Source organism: Acartia tonsa, chromosome 2, assembly GCF_053477335.1.
Source record: "Acartia tonsa isolate MP-2025a chromosome 2, ASM5347733v1, whole genome shotgun sequence".
NCBI lineage: Eukaryota > Metazoa > Arthropoda > Copepoda > Calanoida > Acartiidae > Acartia > Acartia tonsa.
The window spans coordinates 27,596,771-27,615,678 of NC_137261.1; the positions used below are offsets into that span (position 1 = coordinate 27,596,771).

Consider the following 18,908-nt stretch of genomic DNA (forward strand, 5'->3'; position numbering starts at 1 on the left):
TAATCTCAAAAACTCTTTATAGCGAAGCGTTTCTACAAGTAAAGCCTGAGCTTGTTAACTTATGTACATACTTACATAAACGGAAACCAAATGGTTTTACAAAGATGAAAAAAACTCTCAACTTTATAATTATTTTAAAAATAAGGCGGAGAAGGTTTTGATTGCTGGATATGCTCTTTGAGGCGAAGCACCCAAATATAGTTGTAGGACATAAAGTTCAAGTTCTAGAATAGCTACGCTTTCACACAAAAAACTGAGCTTTGAAAGAAAACAAAGTAGCGGGTTTTGTCGTATTTTCATAGTAGCTTATCTACTATTTTTAGCCCCTGGGCGAGACTCTAACCCTGCGGGGCAATCTTTAACATTTACCTAACCTAACCTAACCTTTCAAAGATAGTGAAAATACGACAAAACCCGCTACTCTGTTTTCTTTCCATGATCCAAGTCTACCGTGATAAAAAAAACTACCTTGGGCAAACGCTTTCTGTGAGGTGGAGCTCCCCTTTTCTGTAGAGCCCCAGAATATTCTCAAATATTCTTGGGGACCGGTCAAAAAAGAATTCTCTATTGCCGAGGGAGAAGCTGTCGCACAAGGATAATATTTCTTCTGAAAATGGAAATAATACGTGTTATATCTTTTAAATATGCAATCTGGTTTCAGGGAGAGAGGGGACATTGAAATCAATGATGTGTCTACTAGATATTTAAAATATTAAGTATTCCAAACCCTAAACGTATCGTATTTCGAGAAAATTTAGAAGGGAATTTAGAGATATGAAAATATTGAAATTGGGGAATATTAATTAACGTGGGCAAGAATTCTATTTCAAAAATATGATATTTATTCCCCTCTCCGTTCGTTCAAAAATACCTCCCTATTTCTATTTTTCTAAATATTCAAATTTCTTAATATTTATTTACGAAGTACTTCGTAAATAAATAGAAGATTTTGAAAAATAATAAATTTTTACGCTTTATATTTCTATTTCGAAATAAATCACGCAATCTTAAATCAAGTATGTTCGTTAAACAATTCCGAAATAAAATTTACTAGATATATTAGACTTTTAGGTTCTTTCTATGAAATTAATGTGATGACATAATTTCCTTACTCCAAAAAGTCTACCTGTTAAGAATACGACATTTTAGACGTCTTACTTTTTTCATTGCTTTTTTTACAGGGTAAAATAAAAATTCTTCCTAATATTAAAAAAGTATAATTTTGCATTACGTAAAAAAAGTATATAACGATAATGAAATATATTAAAGTTAACTTATAATAGTTTGTAATTGTATTTGTAACAATATATTTATAGATTCCCTGTTATTTGATATCATCCGTTTCCGGTGTATGCTGTTCAATTTATATCAGGGATAAATATATACACAAAAATTCCTCCAACAAATTTTTATTATTTACCGTGGTCAAAACATATTAAAAAATCTTATTTTAAAAAATGTAAATATAACGAAATAAATTATATTGAAGTTTCTAATTACCCATGTACATTTCTACCTCGTGTCTCCATGAGGTGCACACACACATAGTTCTTCAGTCCTTATTTGAATTTCAGAGTGTATTGACACGTCATACTACGCGTTAGTTAGATACAAAGAAAAGTGAAAAATAATAAAAAATTTAATATACAATGTGAAAACTTCAAATGGAATTATATTAATACAATAAAATAAAGTGATAAATATTATTTGCAATTGAAAATATAGTTATAAAAAAAAGAAGAAAGAAACAAAGTCAAGTGTCAACACAAGATCTAATTCTGTACTGTCGTCCGAAAAGGATTATTGTAGTCTATTGTTTTGCGTGAATGTCATAAGAGTACATGCACGTCAAAATAATAGGCTATGTTTTCTATTTCGGAAGGCGGTAACACTTAATCATTTAGTAGAGTATATTAAGGTAAGGATTTTGTAATAATTTGTAAATATAAAGTGAAAAGTCTGTTCGTTATAACTTAATTATTCTTATTTTGCCTTTTGGTAATTTCAATTTTAAACGCACAGATTTTATACTGTGAATAATTCGGCAAGCTCCATACTTTGTTATTAATTATGTTTTTTTTTATTTTTTTATATCGTTCCAAAATTACAAAGTATCGGGTGTGTTTTATCGATAAGTCTTAGTCTTACCTAAAAATATTGAATCCCTGTGTTCGAAAAGAATTTCCATGCATTTTTTTACGTCGTTCAGAACGGCTCGGCTCCACATTAGTTAAAAGTGAGTTTTTACAGTAATAATATGATTTAACGGTCTATTTCCTTAAATTAAACTTAAAAACCATATGTTACCAAATATACACACATCCGCAGCCGTATTTCTAGATTCGGCTCCGCGTTTTTTTGCGTTGAAACTCGTTTTTAAATGTACGCTCATATTAAACCTGATTATCAAGCTGTTTTTAAACAAATTTACTTACAATTTTGCTTTGACTCTTATATATTCGCATTCTGATAATTCAGTTCTGACATTAATGTCCGTATTTTTTTTACATTTTAACAACAAATTTTTATGTGACCTAATTATCCGATTGGTCTGATTTTTGGTTTACTGATGTTTGAATGTACAATAATATAAGCGAAGCGGCAAGTACGCTTTTTTATTTTTTTCCATCACCCTTTAATTGAAATTCAAATTTATTTTTGGATATTTAGTATTTACTTTCATTTGATGTCCAACTTATTTACTCTAGAACCTCGAGCAAGAGACCATCCACGCATAAAGACACAAGACAAGTATGATTTGAGTAATGTTTTTGGCTTCGCTACTTATTGATTATTCATCCTTGTTAAATTAAATAACAATACTGCAAAAAAAATAAATATATCAATAAACAGTTTTTTGGGTTTTATTACAACATTTATTTTATAATGGTAATGATACAGATATTTAAAAAACACAAAATTATTTCATTAAATTATTTGTTTTACTTTTACTTCTACTTTATTTCTTTCCAACATAATTAATATGATAAACATATTTACAAAAATTATTTCATTCACTTTTCCAGTTCCTTGGTTGCTGTCTTCTTGGTAACTTTTACCTGTCTATCCCAAAATGCTTGGGACTTCTTGGGGACTAGCTTGTTCATCTTCAAGAACATGATGGCGTGGATGGTGTCTTTCTCTAGGTTATAGCGCCTCGATGAGTAAACTAATTTGAGGTGTGAGAAAATTCTCTCACACCTCGCATTAGAAACAGGTAAGTTGTTGAAGTTGGTCATCAAACTGACAAGTCCAGGGGGATAACATATCTGCTCTGCAACATGTTCATACCTGGTAGTAAGCATCCTGTGGCTTGCGGTCATTGCTCCTTGTTTGTACAGTTTCTGGCGTTCTTCAACATCGAAATCCTTGGACTTAGATTTTTTGACTTTCGCAATTTCCTCCTTTATCTTAGCGACTTCACGTTGGTAACCGTATGTCAAGGCATGCAACTTGGATTCATCTATATTATTCCAATCCTTCAGCCCAGCTTTCAGGTGTTTCTTCATGACGTCCAGGGGATCCTTCTGTTTGTCACGTTGTTCTTTCTTTTTCTTCTTGGCTGCTGCTTGAGCCTGAATTTGTTTGAACTCTTGTTGTTTGTTCCAAAACATCTTTTGGATGGGTGTCATCATGCCTGTAATACATAAATATAATTAATAAAAATGATAATTGAATTATTTAACTAATGTTATTATTATTATCTATTTTAATTAATATTGTATATCTTTACCTGTGGGAGGTGCAGTTGCTGGAGAATCGTACTCGTCAGCTTCGGAATCCTCATTGTCGGCATCCGCATTAGCACTACGCAGGTCGGCCTCTTCATCTGCCTTTTCTTCAGGACTTAGGTTGGCTCTCAGTGAGATTCGGTGTAGCCGTTCACCCAACAACCTACAATTTTTGGGTGCTTGTTGTAAGATTGTTTTTGCTTCATCCTGTGTCACCGTAAAGCTTTGTGTGCCACTCGCAATCATTTCCAAATGACTGCGTGACAGGGGGTGTAGGTAGAGGCAGACTTGCCAGCCTGCATTATTACGGACAATCTTGTTAACTCTCTGGTGAAGGAACTTGAATACACGTCTAGCGAATAAGTTGCCAGGCATACTTGTCTGTAGGGTAAAGAACACCGTATCCAGCATGGTGAACATCTGGACGATTGTGGCCTCATGGGCTTGGGCGGGAATTGTCAGCATGGTATCCACACACTCCAACACTTGCAGGACTTCTCTGAGGGCAAGAACCTGGTCAGGTGTTGGCCACAGATTGTCAAACTTCTTGTTGACTAAAATAAAAATTAAAAATTAATTCTATTGATATATACAGTTCTAATTTTTAATTAAGGGAACGAGAGAAGAAATAATTTATTTAGTTTAAATTTTAATAAACTTCTATTTGTTACCTTTCTCTTTTGTTTAATTAAGGGACAGAGAGAAATTTAAGTTGGTAATTTTGTTAGTTTTAAATTGTTGTTTAAATTATAATTAACTTTTTTGGGTTTACCTTTCTGATCCTGCACGGATTTTTTCACCTTCTGAAGTAGTTGTTTGTTGTCAAACATCTCTAAGAACTGCTTTATCATGTTCATTCTGGAGCTCCATCTCGTCTCCACGTATCTGGTAAGCATACGTTGTCCACTCTCTGCCAAAATGCGACGCAGCTTCTTGTTATTCATAATTTTACTGACCAGCTTTGCCAGGTTAATTATGGTTCTGTTGTACCTCTTCCCTTTCTAAAAAATATAATATTTGTTAATTTTCACGTTTTTGTATAATTTATTATTTAACTTTTTAAGTTACTGTATAAGTTATTTAGTTGGTTCTATTAATCATTTAATTAATTTACTTACAACTTTGGCAGCTGCCTTCAACGCCAACTCGACTTGGTGGTTGAGGCAAACGCCTCCCACTATTAGTCCACATTTTTGCTCATCACATATCATTATTTTCTGGATGTTCTCTTCCATTAGTTTCCCGAAATTTGTGATTGCTGAAAAGAAATAATTTAATAAATTAATATAATTTAGTTAAATGCATTTCGTGAAACTACCCCTGTAAATCATTAAATGTAATTCATTGAATTTTTTGTGAATGAATTTAATTTAACTTTACTTACCCTCTCTTTGTTGTGGATCTTTGATGGCGATGGACCTGTAGAAAATCACACTTGATATGCCGCCATCGCCTTGTCTTGTTCCTGCCAGGGTTTCTTCACCTCCATCCTGACCCTCACCTTCGGCTTCTACAACACCATCCTCAACCTCATCTAAATCTTCTGCTTGTGCAACTCCTTTGTCAACCTCATCTATAACCATATCCAACGGGATTTCATCTTCACTATCAGCCTCAGGTGTGTCTTCCTTATCACTATCATCATCATCATCACTGACTTCCTCATCTTCATCCTCATGGTTCATGTAACTTGTATACTCTGTGGGGGTTTTCCCGTGCTCTTCATTGAGTATCTTGACGGACTAAAGAATGAAAAATAAATTAATGATTTACTTTCTAATGGTATTGTTTTAGAATATTAATTCTCGTATTCATTCAAATATTCATCTAAAAAAACTGGTTTTATCTTACAATTGTACATTTTACATCCGCGGAAAGCCATTTAAAATACGATGCGAGAAAAAACTATTAAATAGTTATGATTTTATAATTATAATTTATAATTTTTCATTACCTTTACACAGTTGGCAGCCGAGTCGGATGTGGAGCTGAGAAGTTGATAATGCTCAAGCCCAAACCTTTTCAACAGTTGTTCGAAATATTCGTAGATGCTGCGGCCGGAAGCATCGGGTTTAGGCATCTAAACATAAGTAATTAATCAAATTATCATTTAGGTATTTGTGGTCATTCTAAATTTCTAAGAATTAATTTTAAACTTATACCTGTTCACAGGCGAGCAACAATTCTTTGGGACCTTCTGCATCGGTATAGTTTGCAGTTACTGAAAAATTAGTAATTCTTTTATATTATTCATAATAGTTTACTTTACTTTATTTAATTCAGGTTATGTAGCTGCTGCAGTTGTAATTGCATTAATAAATAATAATAGTTTATTTATTTTATTTAGGTTACCTGCAATGAAGTCGGTGTGGTGAACATTGCCGAAGTCGAAGGAAAGGTGCACACCTGCGGAAACAAAGATAATATTGATTATAATTATTTGTTATTTAAAATAATTAAATATTAACATTTTTTTCGCAGGTGTGCACCTTTCCTTCGATTTCGGCAATGTACACACCCGCGGAAGTAAAGATAATTTAAATTAAGTATTTGTTATTTCTTTCAGATTTTGAAATTATTTAGTAATGTTTTAGTTTATAAATTATAATACTTAATAGTTAATAGTTATTAATACCTTTATTTTCTAAAATCTTCTTGAAGGATTCCATGTAATACTTGTGCTGCCCCTGCAGCCAGTTATGAAGCTGTTTGCTGGTGGGAACAGCCTGCTTGTTGCCTTTCTCAAGTAAACCGACCTGCTTGGCGATGAGATGGTCAAAGGCATTGCCATCCTTATCCTTAAAGCGAATTTTTTAAAGTTAGTATGTTTTTCAACCTATTTTTAAAAAATACACTATTCTAACTGACATGAAGATATATTTCGATTTTAGCAATCATTTTCAATTCATTTTGTTTAAAAAAATATAGGTATGAGAAATTAGATAACAGCAAATATGATCAAAAATATTAAACATACATTTACCTTAAAGCGAAGGAAACTTTCATTATTAACCAGTTTTCCTGTGATGTGGCGCAGCGCTTCTAAGGCAGTGGTGTATATTTTGACTTCATGGATAACTTCAGCATCTGCCTGGGCCTGTTGAAACTTCCTCTGAAAGCTGGCCAGGTTCACTCCCTTCCTATACTCTCGGTAAACATCTCTGTGGTCATTGATCCAGTGATGGCGAAACCTCCTAAACAGGTAAGCAATTAATATTATTTTTTTTAGCAAAGCTACTCTATAATTCACCTTGTCCGTCAGTATATATTTTTAATCAATGTTTATGAATACTTAATACCAGTGTTCTGGAGCCGGAGCCGGGAGCAGCAACATTTTTGGTGGAGCCGGAGCCGGATCCGGAGCCGTATTTTTTGTTAAAAACGGCTCCGGCTCCGGACTAGGTAAAAATGATTTTTTAAAGTAATATTATAATTTGGCAACGGTCTATTTCCATATAATAAACTGAAAAACTATTGTTACTTAACAAATAGACACACATCCTTCTACTTTTATATAGCTTTAATCAAATAAAAGCAAAATATTTTATATTATTTATCTTATTTTATCAAATTCAATAATGAAAAAAAATTGATATATTAATTTTAAGGTAGGAGCCGGAGCCGGAGCTGGAGCCGGAGCCGGGAGCCGTATTTCCAAATACGGCTCCGCGGAGCCGGAGCCGGAGCCGCATCAAAATTATACGGCTCCGGCACGTTGCGTTAATACATCATGTTATTTTATGTCAACTTAATATTATTACCTAAGAAGGTTAGTTTCTTGCAGTATAAAATCTCTCCTTGCTTTTGGATCTGTGGGGCATTCTTTCACGTGGTATGTGTCATCCCAGGTATTGAAGTGACAGTATTTGCACCCCCGCCCCCACGGGGTCTTATGCTTACCCTTTCCAGGGTAGTTGGGGATCATGTAAGCATGATCTTCAAGCACTTTAACCAAGTAGACATAAACCTGAAGTAATTTTAATTTTATTAAACATTTTATTTAATAATCTCACACCTGTAACTCTTTTTTTAGTTGTGTTCCTTTGTTGACTTTTAGTTTTGGTTTCAAAAAGTGTCACTTTTGCCCCCCCCCCCCCTCTACATTTTATTATTATTTTTAGTATTTATGTTTGTACCTTATCACCATTACTATATGTTATCCTCTTCCCATCAAGGCGGTCATAGAGCGAGTGTGTGTCACCTTGTACTGTATCCACGCAGTCTAGGTAATCAATAGAACAGTTAATTTAATATATAGGTAAAGTAAAACAAACTAGTATTCTAGAAATTTATGTATTTACGGTTGAGATTGTATGGTTATTAATTATAAATAAAATATAATGTATTTTATTTAAGTACAGACAAATAGACATCCTGTCAATTAAATTTTTAATGTTACTACCTATGTTATTGATATTAATTATACTAATTTAAGCTTACCTTTGATGAACATATGTTCCGAACTGTCACTGTTTATCTTGGGTTTATTCTTGGATCCTGCTTTACGGCCACCTCTCCCTTTTGGCTTTTCTCCAGCTGGGGATGACTGTGCTGAAGAAGGTGTGTCTCCAGCTGGTGTTGTAGGTGTGGCTGCGGCTTTAGGTGTGGCTGTTGTACTTGTAGGTGATGGAGATGGCGGCGGCGTTACGTTGAGTGGGCGCATTGGTGATGTATCTGGTGTTGTTTGTGAAGCTGGTTCTGGGCTTGCTGGTTTTGACCTTTAAATAATTAATTAATTAATTAATATTATTTTTCCCTTACCCTCTGGACAAAATAAAAAAATTATTTGGCTACTTGTTTTTTTTACCTCGATTGGGGAGAAGGTTTGGGGGGTGAAGTTGTTTTTTCAGGTTCTGGGCTTGCAGGTTTTGACCTTAAAAAAATAGCCTATTATTTTAATTATTAATTAATATTATTTTTCCCTTACCCTCTGGACAAAATATAAAAATTATTTGGCTACTTGTTTTTTTTACCTCGATTGGGGAGAAGGTTTGGGGGGTGAAGTTGTTTTTTCAGGTTCTGGGCTTGCAGGTTTTGACCTTAAAAAATTAGCCTATTATTTTAATTATTAATTAATATTATTTTTCCCTTACCCTCTGGACAAAATAAAAAAAAATATTTGGCTACTTGTTATTTTTACCTCGATTGGGGAGAAGACTCTTTTCTTCTTTTCTTCACCCTTGGAGGTGAACACAACTTTGTTATTATGCGCTTCCGTTGTGGATCAGCTATTTTTGACGCCACTGGAGTGCAACTGAAAATTAAATAAATAAATAAATAAAGCATTTCAGTGTTTGTGTTTTGTTACAATTTTATCTGGTTCTTTTTAGAACCCACCAAATTTACCAAATTTGGGATTATATTCTAAAAAAAAATGGCCTCTCTTGGTGTGTAGAGCACCGAGAGTTGCTGAACATGGAAGGAATTCGCCCCGGAGGATGGATTACTCAATGCGACCCAACCTAACCTGACCAAAAGTAAGTAAGGATATTTTTTTAACATTTACCTACCCTAAGATAAAAAGTTACTGTAAAAATACAAAGGAACCCACTACTTTTCATAATCCCCTTTATTATAATTTTATTAGGGGTATAAATATAAAATGAAAATATTATTATTACCTAATGGTATTAGGGTATAAATATAAAATGAAAATATTATTATTACCTAATGGTATCAATGGGGGTTATTTTTTTTGTGGGGGTCCCCAAACCCTCCTTTTCCTCCAACATTTCCGACACTGGAGTGCAACTGAAAATTAAATAAATAAATAACATTTACCTACCCTAAGATAAAAAGTTACTGTAAAAATACAAAGGAACCCACTACTTTTCATAATCCCATTTATTATAATTTTATTAGGGGTATGCATTTGAGCTTAATAGTAAATAAAAAGTAAAAATACGACGAAACCCACTAATTTTATAAGGGGTAGTTTCACGAAATGCATTTGAGCTTAATAAATAAAAAGTTACTGTAAAAATCCCATTTCTATAATTTTTTTAGCATGGGTAGATGCACTTCGTGAAACTACCCCTTTTAGTTTTTTTATAACATTATTAAATATAAAATGAAAATATTATTATTACCTAATGGTATCAATGGGGGTTATTTTTTTTGTGGGGGTCCCCAAACCCTCCTTTTCCTCCAACATATCTTCAACCTCATCCAAAACATCGGATATGCTTGCATCGTCGATCTTACGTTCACGGAAACTACGCGTAACTGAAGAGTCAGGCATAGCTTGGACAACCTCACTGTCAATATTAATAACATCCGAAACATCGGACATGTTGTCATCATCGTCAATCTGACGGTCACCTATAACTTTATTAGAGTCAGGCTCAGCCATTCTCTAACGATGTTGTAACTGAACTAAAACTAAAATAAAAAGATTAATATTAATTATGACTTTATGACTTTAAGCCTAAGGTGGTGAAAATGGCCAGGTTACCGCTTACATTGGATGATTGGGGGAAGAAAAGGGTTAACAACTTAACAGTAACTCCACCCATAATTTTATTTTTTGGAATAGTAAGGGATAAAATAAACACACATAAAAGAAAGTGTGGGGGGGGGGGTAATCCGTATCCAATTACTACGAGGGAAATCATGAGATGTGTTGGAAAATATTTATATGACATGTAAGACTAAGAATTCTCCTAATTTCCCCTTGAGGAGGGGGGAGGATTTGATGCTTAATCTGCAGAAGGGGTAATTTAACACTTAATTTACCCTCCGTAAAAGATTAAAGATTAAAAGATTAAAGATTATTTGAAACCTGCCCCACCCCCCTTTTTCAACACTTCTTATTTGAATATAATTATATGTAATCTTTTTTTCTCCACCCATCATAATGGTTAGGAGGAGGGGGGGGGGGGGGGAAACAACAAGATTTAATTTGGATTTAATACGATGAAATTTTAGTAAATAAATTAGCCGTTAGAGGCTGAATATTTCAAATTGTTTTTCAATTTATACTTAAGTTTCATCATTCATTGGTAAGAAAAGTTAAAAATTATATTTCAAGTTTTAGAAACCTATTTTTAAGAAAAGTTACATTTGAGATGAATAGAATTCAAAAAGTATTCGGTAATGTAGACAAACAAAATTGCTTCAAAGTTACATATTGGAAGTTACATAACAAGGATTTTCAGCATTATTGTCAGTTTGCTGTTTGTCACTTTATGAAGGCTTTTTGGCCAATTATAGAATAGATTGATGATAATGATATGATGAATATCTGTATCATTTCATATCTTTTAAAAACAAAGTTTTATACCAACGTTTTTGGGTATAGTCCTTTTCACGACATCCCTCCATAAGGAGCGATTCTTCGTATTTTTCACAGTAGCTTTTCTCCTATTTCTAGCCCCTGCGGGGGGCTCTAACCCTGCGGGGCCAATTACCTAACCTTGTGGGGCAATCACCTAACACAATATAACCTAACCTAACCTAAAATAACCTATAAAAAGCCATTTTAAAAATACGAAGAATCGCTCCTTATGGAGGGATGTCGTGAAAAGGACTATACCCACGTTTTCTTTTTGGTTTGCTCAACAATTTTGGGGACTTGGGGAATTTTGGGACTTGGTTGCTTCATTAAGTTGAGTGTAAAAACGTTTCAACTATTAATTGTTATTTACAAAAGGGGTAATTTTGTGCATCATCATTGGGAGTGTACATCAATTTATCGGCCATTATAATATAAGGTTATAATTTATAAAGGTGTCATATATATAAACCTTTCTTAAAAGTTAAAAAAACTCTCTCCCGTCACCTAGCATTAGTGGAAAATTTTTATAAAGGAAAATTTAAATAAATAAAGGGATTATTCTTTGTATTTTTTTTTGGGGGGGGGGGGTTATAATAAAGGTGTCATATATATATTATGGAAAATTTTTATAAAGGAAAATTTAAATAAATAAAGGGATTATTCTTTGTATTTTTTTTTGGGGGGGGGGGGGTTATAATAAAGGTGTCATATATATATTCAAAATCTTCAACCCTTTCTTTTCATATAGCAACCCTTCTTAAATAGGGGAGGGGGGGGAGACTAGTGTAAAATAAACAGCCCATTGCCCTTCCCTTTTTTTTTGGGGGGGGGGACTATAAAGGTGTTACTTACATGTAAAACCCTTCCCCCACCCATATATGTTTGATATTGACCTCTAGGCTCTAAATGCGGATGCCACTTATTTTAAAGGGTATGTAAAGATAAAATTTTTTCATGCTATTAGACTATTAGTATTAACAAATTAAAAATCTTAACATTTTCTAAATAATAAATATCGAAGATTGATTTTACGGCATTAGGTTGGTTTATAAAGATAATTTACATTTTACATTTTACAAATTTGTAATTTAAAATTAAATTGTAGGTTGGCGACGAACGAGAGATGGGCCAGCCAACTTCAAGTTACTTGGATACTAAGGGGAGAGGCGGATGTCAACAGAGGAACTCAACTAAAAAAAGAGTTGAAGAAACGGCGGCGCAACCGCCGAAAACTGCCGAGAAAAGGCAAAATAAATTTCAGCGGCTTATCTGAAGGTAATGATGAAATTACATTTTTGCATACAACCCCTTTATTTTAATGGCTTTCTCTACCTTTTCAACGCCTTTCTCTTTCTTTTAAATGCGTAATTATATACGCATAAACTTATAAAGTTAATTATTTTTTAATATTTGATTTTGCAGTGTTTTTATACTTATATTGTGAACGTTTTGAAATTGAATTATATCTGCATTTGCATTATGAAAAATACTAATTATTATTATTTATTACCTTAATAATTTATTTCAGTATAAATATCCGAATATGAAATCTAGACCCAGCACGAAACGAAGGAGCCAGCGAATACAAGAACGACGTCAACGACTTGACCCAGGTATAATATATATTGAATTCTATTTATTTTTAGTTATTCCAAGTGTAATATAATGAATAAATAATCCTTATACTAAAGGATCTCGCTAACCGATGAACCGATCGGGTTCTCCTTTTTACCTTTTAATTTACCTTTTTAAAAGCGAAGCTTTTCTATAATTATGGTCGGTCCGTCCGATTTAGAAAGCGTAGCAACTCTATAATCATTACCAGAATGTCCGTACGTCCATTTTAAACATGTTGATTTTTCGTCCGAGATAGTTAGCTTTTATTCGTTAATTTAGGCATGTTAGAATTGTCCTATCGATTTCAAACTTTGCATGATGTAGTTACGTACGATTTAGAAAGCGAAGCAACTCTATAATCATTACCAGAATGTCCGTAAATCCCTTTTAAACATGTTGATTTTTCTACTTTTATAACAACAAAATTTTATGTGATCTAATTATCCGTTTGATCTGGTTTTTGGTATATTGATTCCTTGGACAACAAAGAATAATATTATAAGCGAAGCAAGCAACTTTATAATTAAGTCCTAGAAATGTAAGTATAACCATAAACATTATCCTGTATGAAGCAGTTTTCCAACAAATTTACTTACAATTTTGCTTCGACTCTTATACTTTATATTTAAATTATTCACTTCAGACACTATACAAGTGTTAATGTCCGTTTGTCCTACCGTTTCAGTGCTTCGCTTTTATGGATGTTGTCATCGTTGTTTTAAGTATAGCTACTCTTTAGTTTGATTATATTACTGTAAAGTTTAAACTTTAAAGTTAAACTGTCCGTTTGTATAAACTATAGGACTAAGTTAATAAATTTATTTAGTGTATAAGATTTAATTCATTAAGGTGTAGCTGTTGTAATACTTTAACACTCCTGCGTTTGTCCACTCCGACATTTGGGACTCCTGCGTTTGTCCACTCCGACGTTTGGGACTCCTGCGTTTGTCCACTCCGACGTTTGGGACTTTGAAATAATAAATAAGATTTAATTTATTAAGGTGTGGCTGTTCCTCCTGTTGCTGTTGATGATGGCCATGGACGAGATGATCGGGTTGTTCAACCAAGAGGACAAGGTATTATATATATAATCATATTTTTATTATTACCTATTCCAAGTCTTATATATCTTGTACATATTAACCTAACCTAACCTGTACAGAAATACTTAAAATTAATATTTTAATTTAACACTCCTGCGTTTGTCCACTCCGACGTTTGGGACTCCTGCGTTTGTCCAGTCCCCTTACTTTGAAATAATAAATAAGATTTAATTCATTAAGGTGTGGCTGCCGCTGTTCCTGTTGAACCCCAGCCTGATGGGCATCGTCGAGGCCATGGACGCCGTAATGTTCCAAGAGGACAAGGTATTATATATAATTGGGACTCCTGCGTTTGTCCAGTAACCTTACTTTGAAATAATAAATTCACCTTTTGGAATTAATTTAATCTGATTGCGTTGAGATATTTTATGATTTTGAAAAATTAACCATTTAAATTAATAGTAAATATCATACAGAATTGCTTACATGATTATTATAAAACAAGGATGAAAACATGCATAAAAGAGAAGCTCCAAAAAAATGCGTCAAAAAATCTAAGCTGGATCTTTAATTAAAATGTATTTTTTTTGGCTCTTTAATTAAAATGTATTTTTTTTGGCTTTTATGGAACTAATTGTAATCTACAGAAGGGAAAATCACTGGGGATGTACATCGATCTATCGACCACCCTCCTGAGAGATTTTAATTTTAATTTTGATTTAATTTATTAAGGTCATGCTCAACAGGTTGTCCAGATGGGGAACAACAACAATGTTGGTGTTGCTCCGGCTCCCCATCAAGCACCACAGCCCCCGCCCCCCCCTCAACAACAGCCCCCCCCTCAACAGCCGGACCCCCCTCAACAGCCCCCCCCCCAACAGCCAGACCCCATTCCAAACCCCCCCCAACAGCCCCCCCCACAGCAAGAACCTCGTCGTGACCGTGTCGTACCTATTTTCAATTTGACAATAGGTGCGCACGCCACAGTCAATATTAACAATAATCAATTTGAATTCTATTTAAATTAATATTTATAATTTTGTAATATTATTTCATAATAGAATTCAAATTGATTATTGTTAATTTTGTAATATATATTATTATTGATTTTATTGTTAATTTTCGTAAATTTGCAGATTTTTTAAAGGGGTAGTTTCACGAAATGCATTTAAACTTAATTTAGTGAACCGCATATTTTATCCTGGTTAAATGGTTAAACTACATTTATATGGCATATATTTGAAAAAATTTCAATTTTCTACCACATAGTTTTTAAAATGTCAAGACTTGAAAATCGTCTTTTTAAATTGCATATATCACAAAAAAGACAATTTTCAGGTCTTGATATTTTAAAAACTACGTGGTAGAAAATTGAATTCATTTCAAATATATGCCATATAAATGTAGTTTACCCATTTAACCAGGATAAAATATGCGGTTCACTAAATTAAGTTCAAATGCATTTCGTGAAACTACCCCTTTTCTTTAGTTTTAATTTTTTCATTTTCATTTAATTTTTTTTTCAATTTCATTGTTTCATTTTCATTTTGTATTTCATTCATTTCATATTCATATTCGTGATATTGTAAAAATAAATGTGATAAGAAACTCGAAATAATACACTTTTTTATTCATTCTTATGGTCGGTCCGTCCGATTTAGAAAGCGTAGCAACTCTATAATCATTACCAGAATGTCCGTACGTCCATTTTAAACATGTTGATTTTTCGTCCGAGATAGTTAGCTTTTATTCGTTAACGATGCAAGAAATAGCTATTGATAATTTTAAATACGTGGAACGCTTACCTAACCTACCTAAGTATATCAAATAACTATATCAAACGTCTCTCTTCCTTGGATACAAACGGCTGCGCCCCTAGCATTTAGAGGCTCTATATTCGAAGGGATATGAAAGGGCAGAAAAATAGCCTAAAACCATCTAAGGACCTATACGAAGCTGTACTGTAAAGGAGAACCATATAGGTTCAGTGGTTAGCGAGATCCTTAGCTACAGACAAACAGAGCTTACTTCTTTATAAGTTTATATTATAGGATAGATTCATACAATTATTAACCAAGTCTTTAATTTAATTTCATAAGATTAAAACCAGTTTTTTTAGCCCTGACGTGCCGTTTAACGATGCAAGAAATACTATAGCTATTGATAATTTTAAATTTATGTCTTCAAAGTTAAAATAAGTACACAAATAATCACGGCAGAAACATAAGTATTTCGTAAACATATATTAATTAACGACCTAACTAAACTTTAACTATATCAAATAACTATATCAAACGTCTCTCTAGCCTAAAACCATCTAAGGACCTATACGAAGCTGTACTGTAAAGGAGAACCATATAGGTTCAGTGGTTAGCGAGATCCTTAGCTACAGACAAACAGAGCTTACTTCTTTATATTATAGGATAGATTCATACAATTATTAACCAAGTCTCATCGCAAGTCTTAGTAACAGACATTAAGAAATTCAAATTATAGAGCAGCATCGCAATTACAAATTAAATTAAATAAAAATAAGAAAATTATTTTTCATAGTTTTATTATTATAGCATATATATGTCAAGTTATTTATGTGGAATCTAAATATTCACAGGAATACGATCTCAACTCAACGCAACATCAATCAAATTATCAATCGATAATGATCACAGACTCAGAGTCATCACGGGTAGAGTTCGCGCTCGCGCCACCTTCATGTTCCAGAACTTCCAGGATGGCGTCAATATCGTCATCATCGGATGATGGATTGACATCGCCGGAGATATCGGGATATTCGTCTTCATCTGATGATAGATCTACTGTGCCATCTAAATTAATGGCACGGTCATAGACATCTAACGACTGGATAACGTCGTCACGGTAACCGTTGCATTTGGCTTCAAGTTGCTGCAGAACAAGTTCATTTTCTTCGCGTGTCCGCTGAGAAGATGGAAGGGCTTGGTGAAGGAATTGGTATATACCAATTCCTTCACTAAATAGCCTGAGCGCCTCCATATTACGAACCGACTGAAACCCCGACCTGAAAAGCAGGTTACATATATCTTTAAAATATCTGTGTAGGACCTGATAATGGGCGAACCATCCAGGCATCAGGTCGGGGTATAAAGCCGGTTCTGGATCTGTGCAGGTAAGAGTACGGGGGAAGTAAGGAACCAAGTCATCCATCATCACATTGCGCCTGCGGTCAACTCTGACTCTCTGTCCTTGTTCCGCCATAACGATAGCAAAAGTAAAACAATGCAACAAAATAAATACTAGAGAATGTAGAATGTAGATGATATGAATTTGTAGTACTGTAGTATATGTTCAAATGTTGTCACTTCAAAGGTCCGTAAGCAAATGAAATTTCAAGGAAATCATTACCCCCTACAAATTTAGATTTTTACCACCATTTTTACTATTTTTCTTTGTTGTTGGTTTCCAAGAAATTATTAAGATTAATAATATTCTAGATATCTTCAAATATGAAGTGTTGGGAATGGGATGTGTGAAATATTTTTAACAAGGATGACAATATCCATTAAAGCAAAACATTAACATAAATGCATAAGTATAATCAAAATTATAAGTAAGTATTCTGTCTATAAATTATATAAATACTAACATACTGACGTCTATAACCAACACAAATTATAGAAAAGCTTCGCTAATTCCTAGTATTTTGAATTTTCCATATGTTTTGTTTTGTTATTTCTTGGGGGGGGGGGGGAACATTAACATAAATGCATAAGTATAATTATAAGTAAGTATTCTGTCTATAAATTATATAAAATAGTAATACTAACTGACGTCTATAACCAACACAAATTATAGAAAAGCTTCGCTAATTCCTATTTTCCATATGTTTTGAATTGTTATTTCTTGGGGGGGGGGGGAGGGGAGGGGTCAATATTTGTATCGTAACGGTCAACCTTCAAACTAGGGGGGGCGAGGTAGGGGTAGACAACATTTCTTAAATAGGGGAGGGGTGAGACTACACTAGTATAATAAATTATTATCGATTCAGCGTTTTTTTTTTTGGGGGGGGGGAACATTTATGACCGCATAAAGCTAAGGGTCAACTCATGATACAGGAAATATGAGACCTTAGAGAACAAGGACAAAACGTTACAATTTACAAAACTAACTCCAATCCAAAAAAAATAAAAATATTTATTTTCATTTTATTTAAGTCAACATAGTTTATTTATTTATTTAGATTATTTATTTCATTAAAGTAAAAAAAGTTATGATTATTGTTTTGTTAGTATGTTAGGTTAAATAATAAATTAGTACATATTACTTGAGTTAGAATGATTAATACATTATTTAATGGTTATTGGTGGTTTATTTTTTAACTTTTCTTTCACTTTATGATATTAGCAAGTTTGATATATGGTTGAGTTGAAATGTAGAAGACAGTAAGCAGGGTGGAGGGTTGGAGAATGTAGGGTGTTGGAACTTTGGAAGGTGGATTGTTATAGAGTAGATACGCTGAAAGCCTGAAACAAAAAATCTTAAGTCTTAACAGCTATGTGAGGGAGAGGGGGGGGGGGGTGGTAATTTATCTATCCTTTACAACCCTCTCACATACTCACACGACAATACAAATACACATAATAAATACTAGGATATGACAATGAAAGAAAAATCGAGATTTTTGGAATAAAGAAAGGGGAGAATAAATTATTTAAAAGTCTTATCTATTATACAAATTTTATATCTAAGTTTTCATATTTATTGAATTGTTTACAAGTAAAACTGATATGGTTCTGATATCGCAAAAACCAATCAACCAATATTATTTTTTTATAATTCATTCTAAAAAAATAAAAAAAACTCATCAATATTTAATTTTTAAAGTTTTCATATTTATTGAATTGTTTAAAAGTAAAACTGATATGGTTCTGAGTTCTGATATCGCAAAAACCAATCAACCAATATTATTTTTTTTATAATTCATTCTATAAAAATAAAAAACTCATCAATATTTAATTTTTTAAAAAAAATTGTATAAAAAGTAAAAAAAAACACTGAGAAAATATTAGGTGTAGAGGTTTCGTGTTCTTTCTAGACAGCTATAATGGCTATTTTTCCAAATTTTGACGGAACGAAAAAATTTATTGGAAAATATCAGTAAATATTAACTTTCAGGATCGTAAAAATTTAGAAAAGATTTTAATATTTATGTTTCATGTCCAAATTCAACCCTTTCCCTAATTATTATAAACGACTTTGGACAGT

At 33.1% G+C, this 18,908-nt stretch overlaps 2 protein-coding genes across 2 annotated transcripts in view; both read right to left on the minus strand.

Moving 5' to 3' along the window:
* LOC145308454 (voltage-gated potassium channel regulatory subunit KCNF1-like) overlaps positions 1-18,908 on the minus strand; it is a 65,247-nt gene that overhangs the window by 25,170 nt on the left and 21,169 nt on the right. The window contains exon 7 of the mRNA XM_080150269.1: positions 469-607. Within this exon, the coding sequence (XP_080006395.1) occupies positions 469-607 (139 nt within the window). The remainder of the gene's footprint in view (positions 1-468; positions 608-18,908) is intronic.
* LOC145312768 (uncharacterized) lies at positions 2,631-4,522 on the minus strand. Its single transcript, XM_080152013.1, has 2 exons — positions 3,734-4,522; positions 2,631-3,637 (listed from the first exon to the last, which is right to left on the minus strand). Exons 1-2 carry the CDS (start codon positions 4,194-4,196, stop codon positions 3,015-3,017), a joined length of 1,086 nt encoding a protein of 361 aa, XP_080008139.1. The 5' UTR covers positions 4,197-4,522; the 3' UTR covers positions 2,631-3,014.

Excerpts from the sequence above, each read along its gene's own strand:
- LOC145312768 (XM_080152013.1), bottom strand. The coding sequence starts at position 4,196 with ATGCTGACAATTCCCGCCCAAGCCCATGAGGCCACAATCGTCCAGATG. Across the intron at positions 3,638-3,733 it reads AGCAACTGCACCTCCCACAG|GCATGATGACACCCATCCAA; the intron begins GTAAAGATATAC and ends TATGTATTACAG.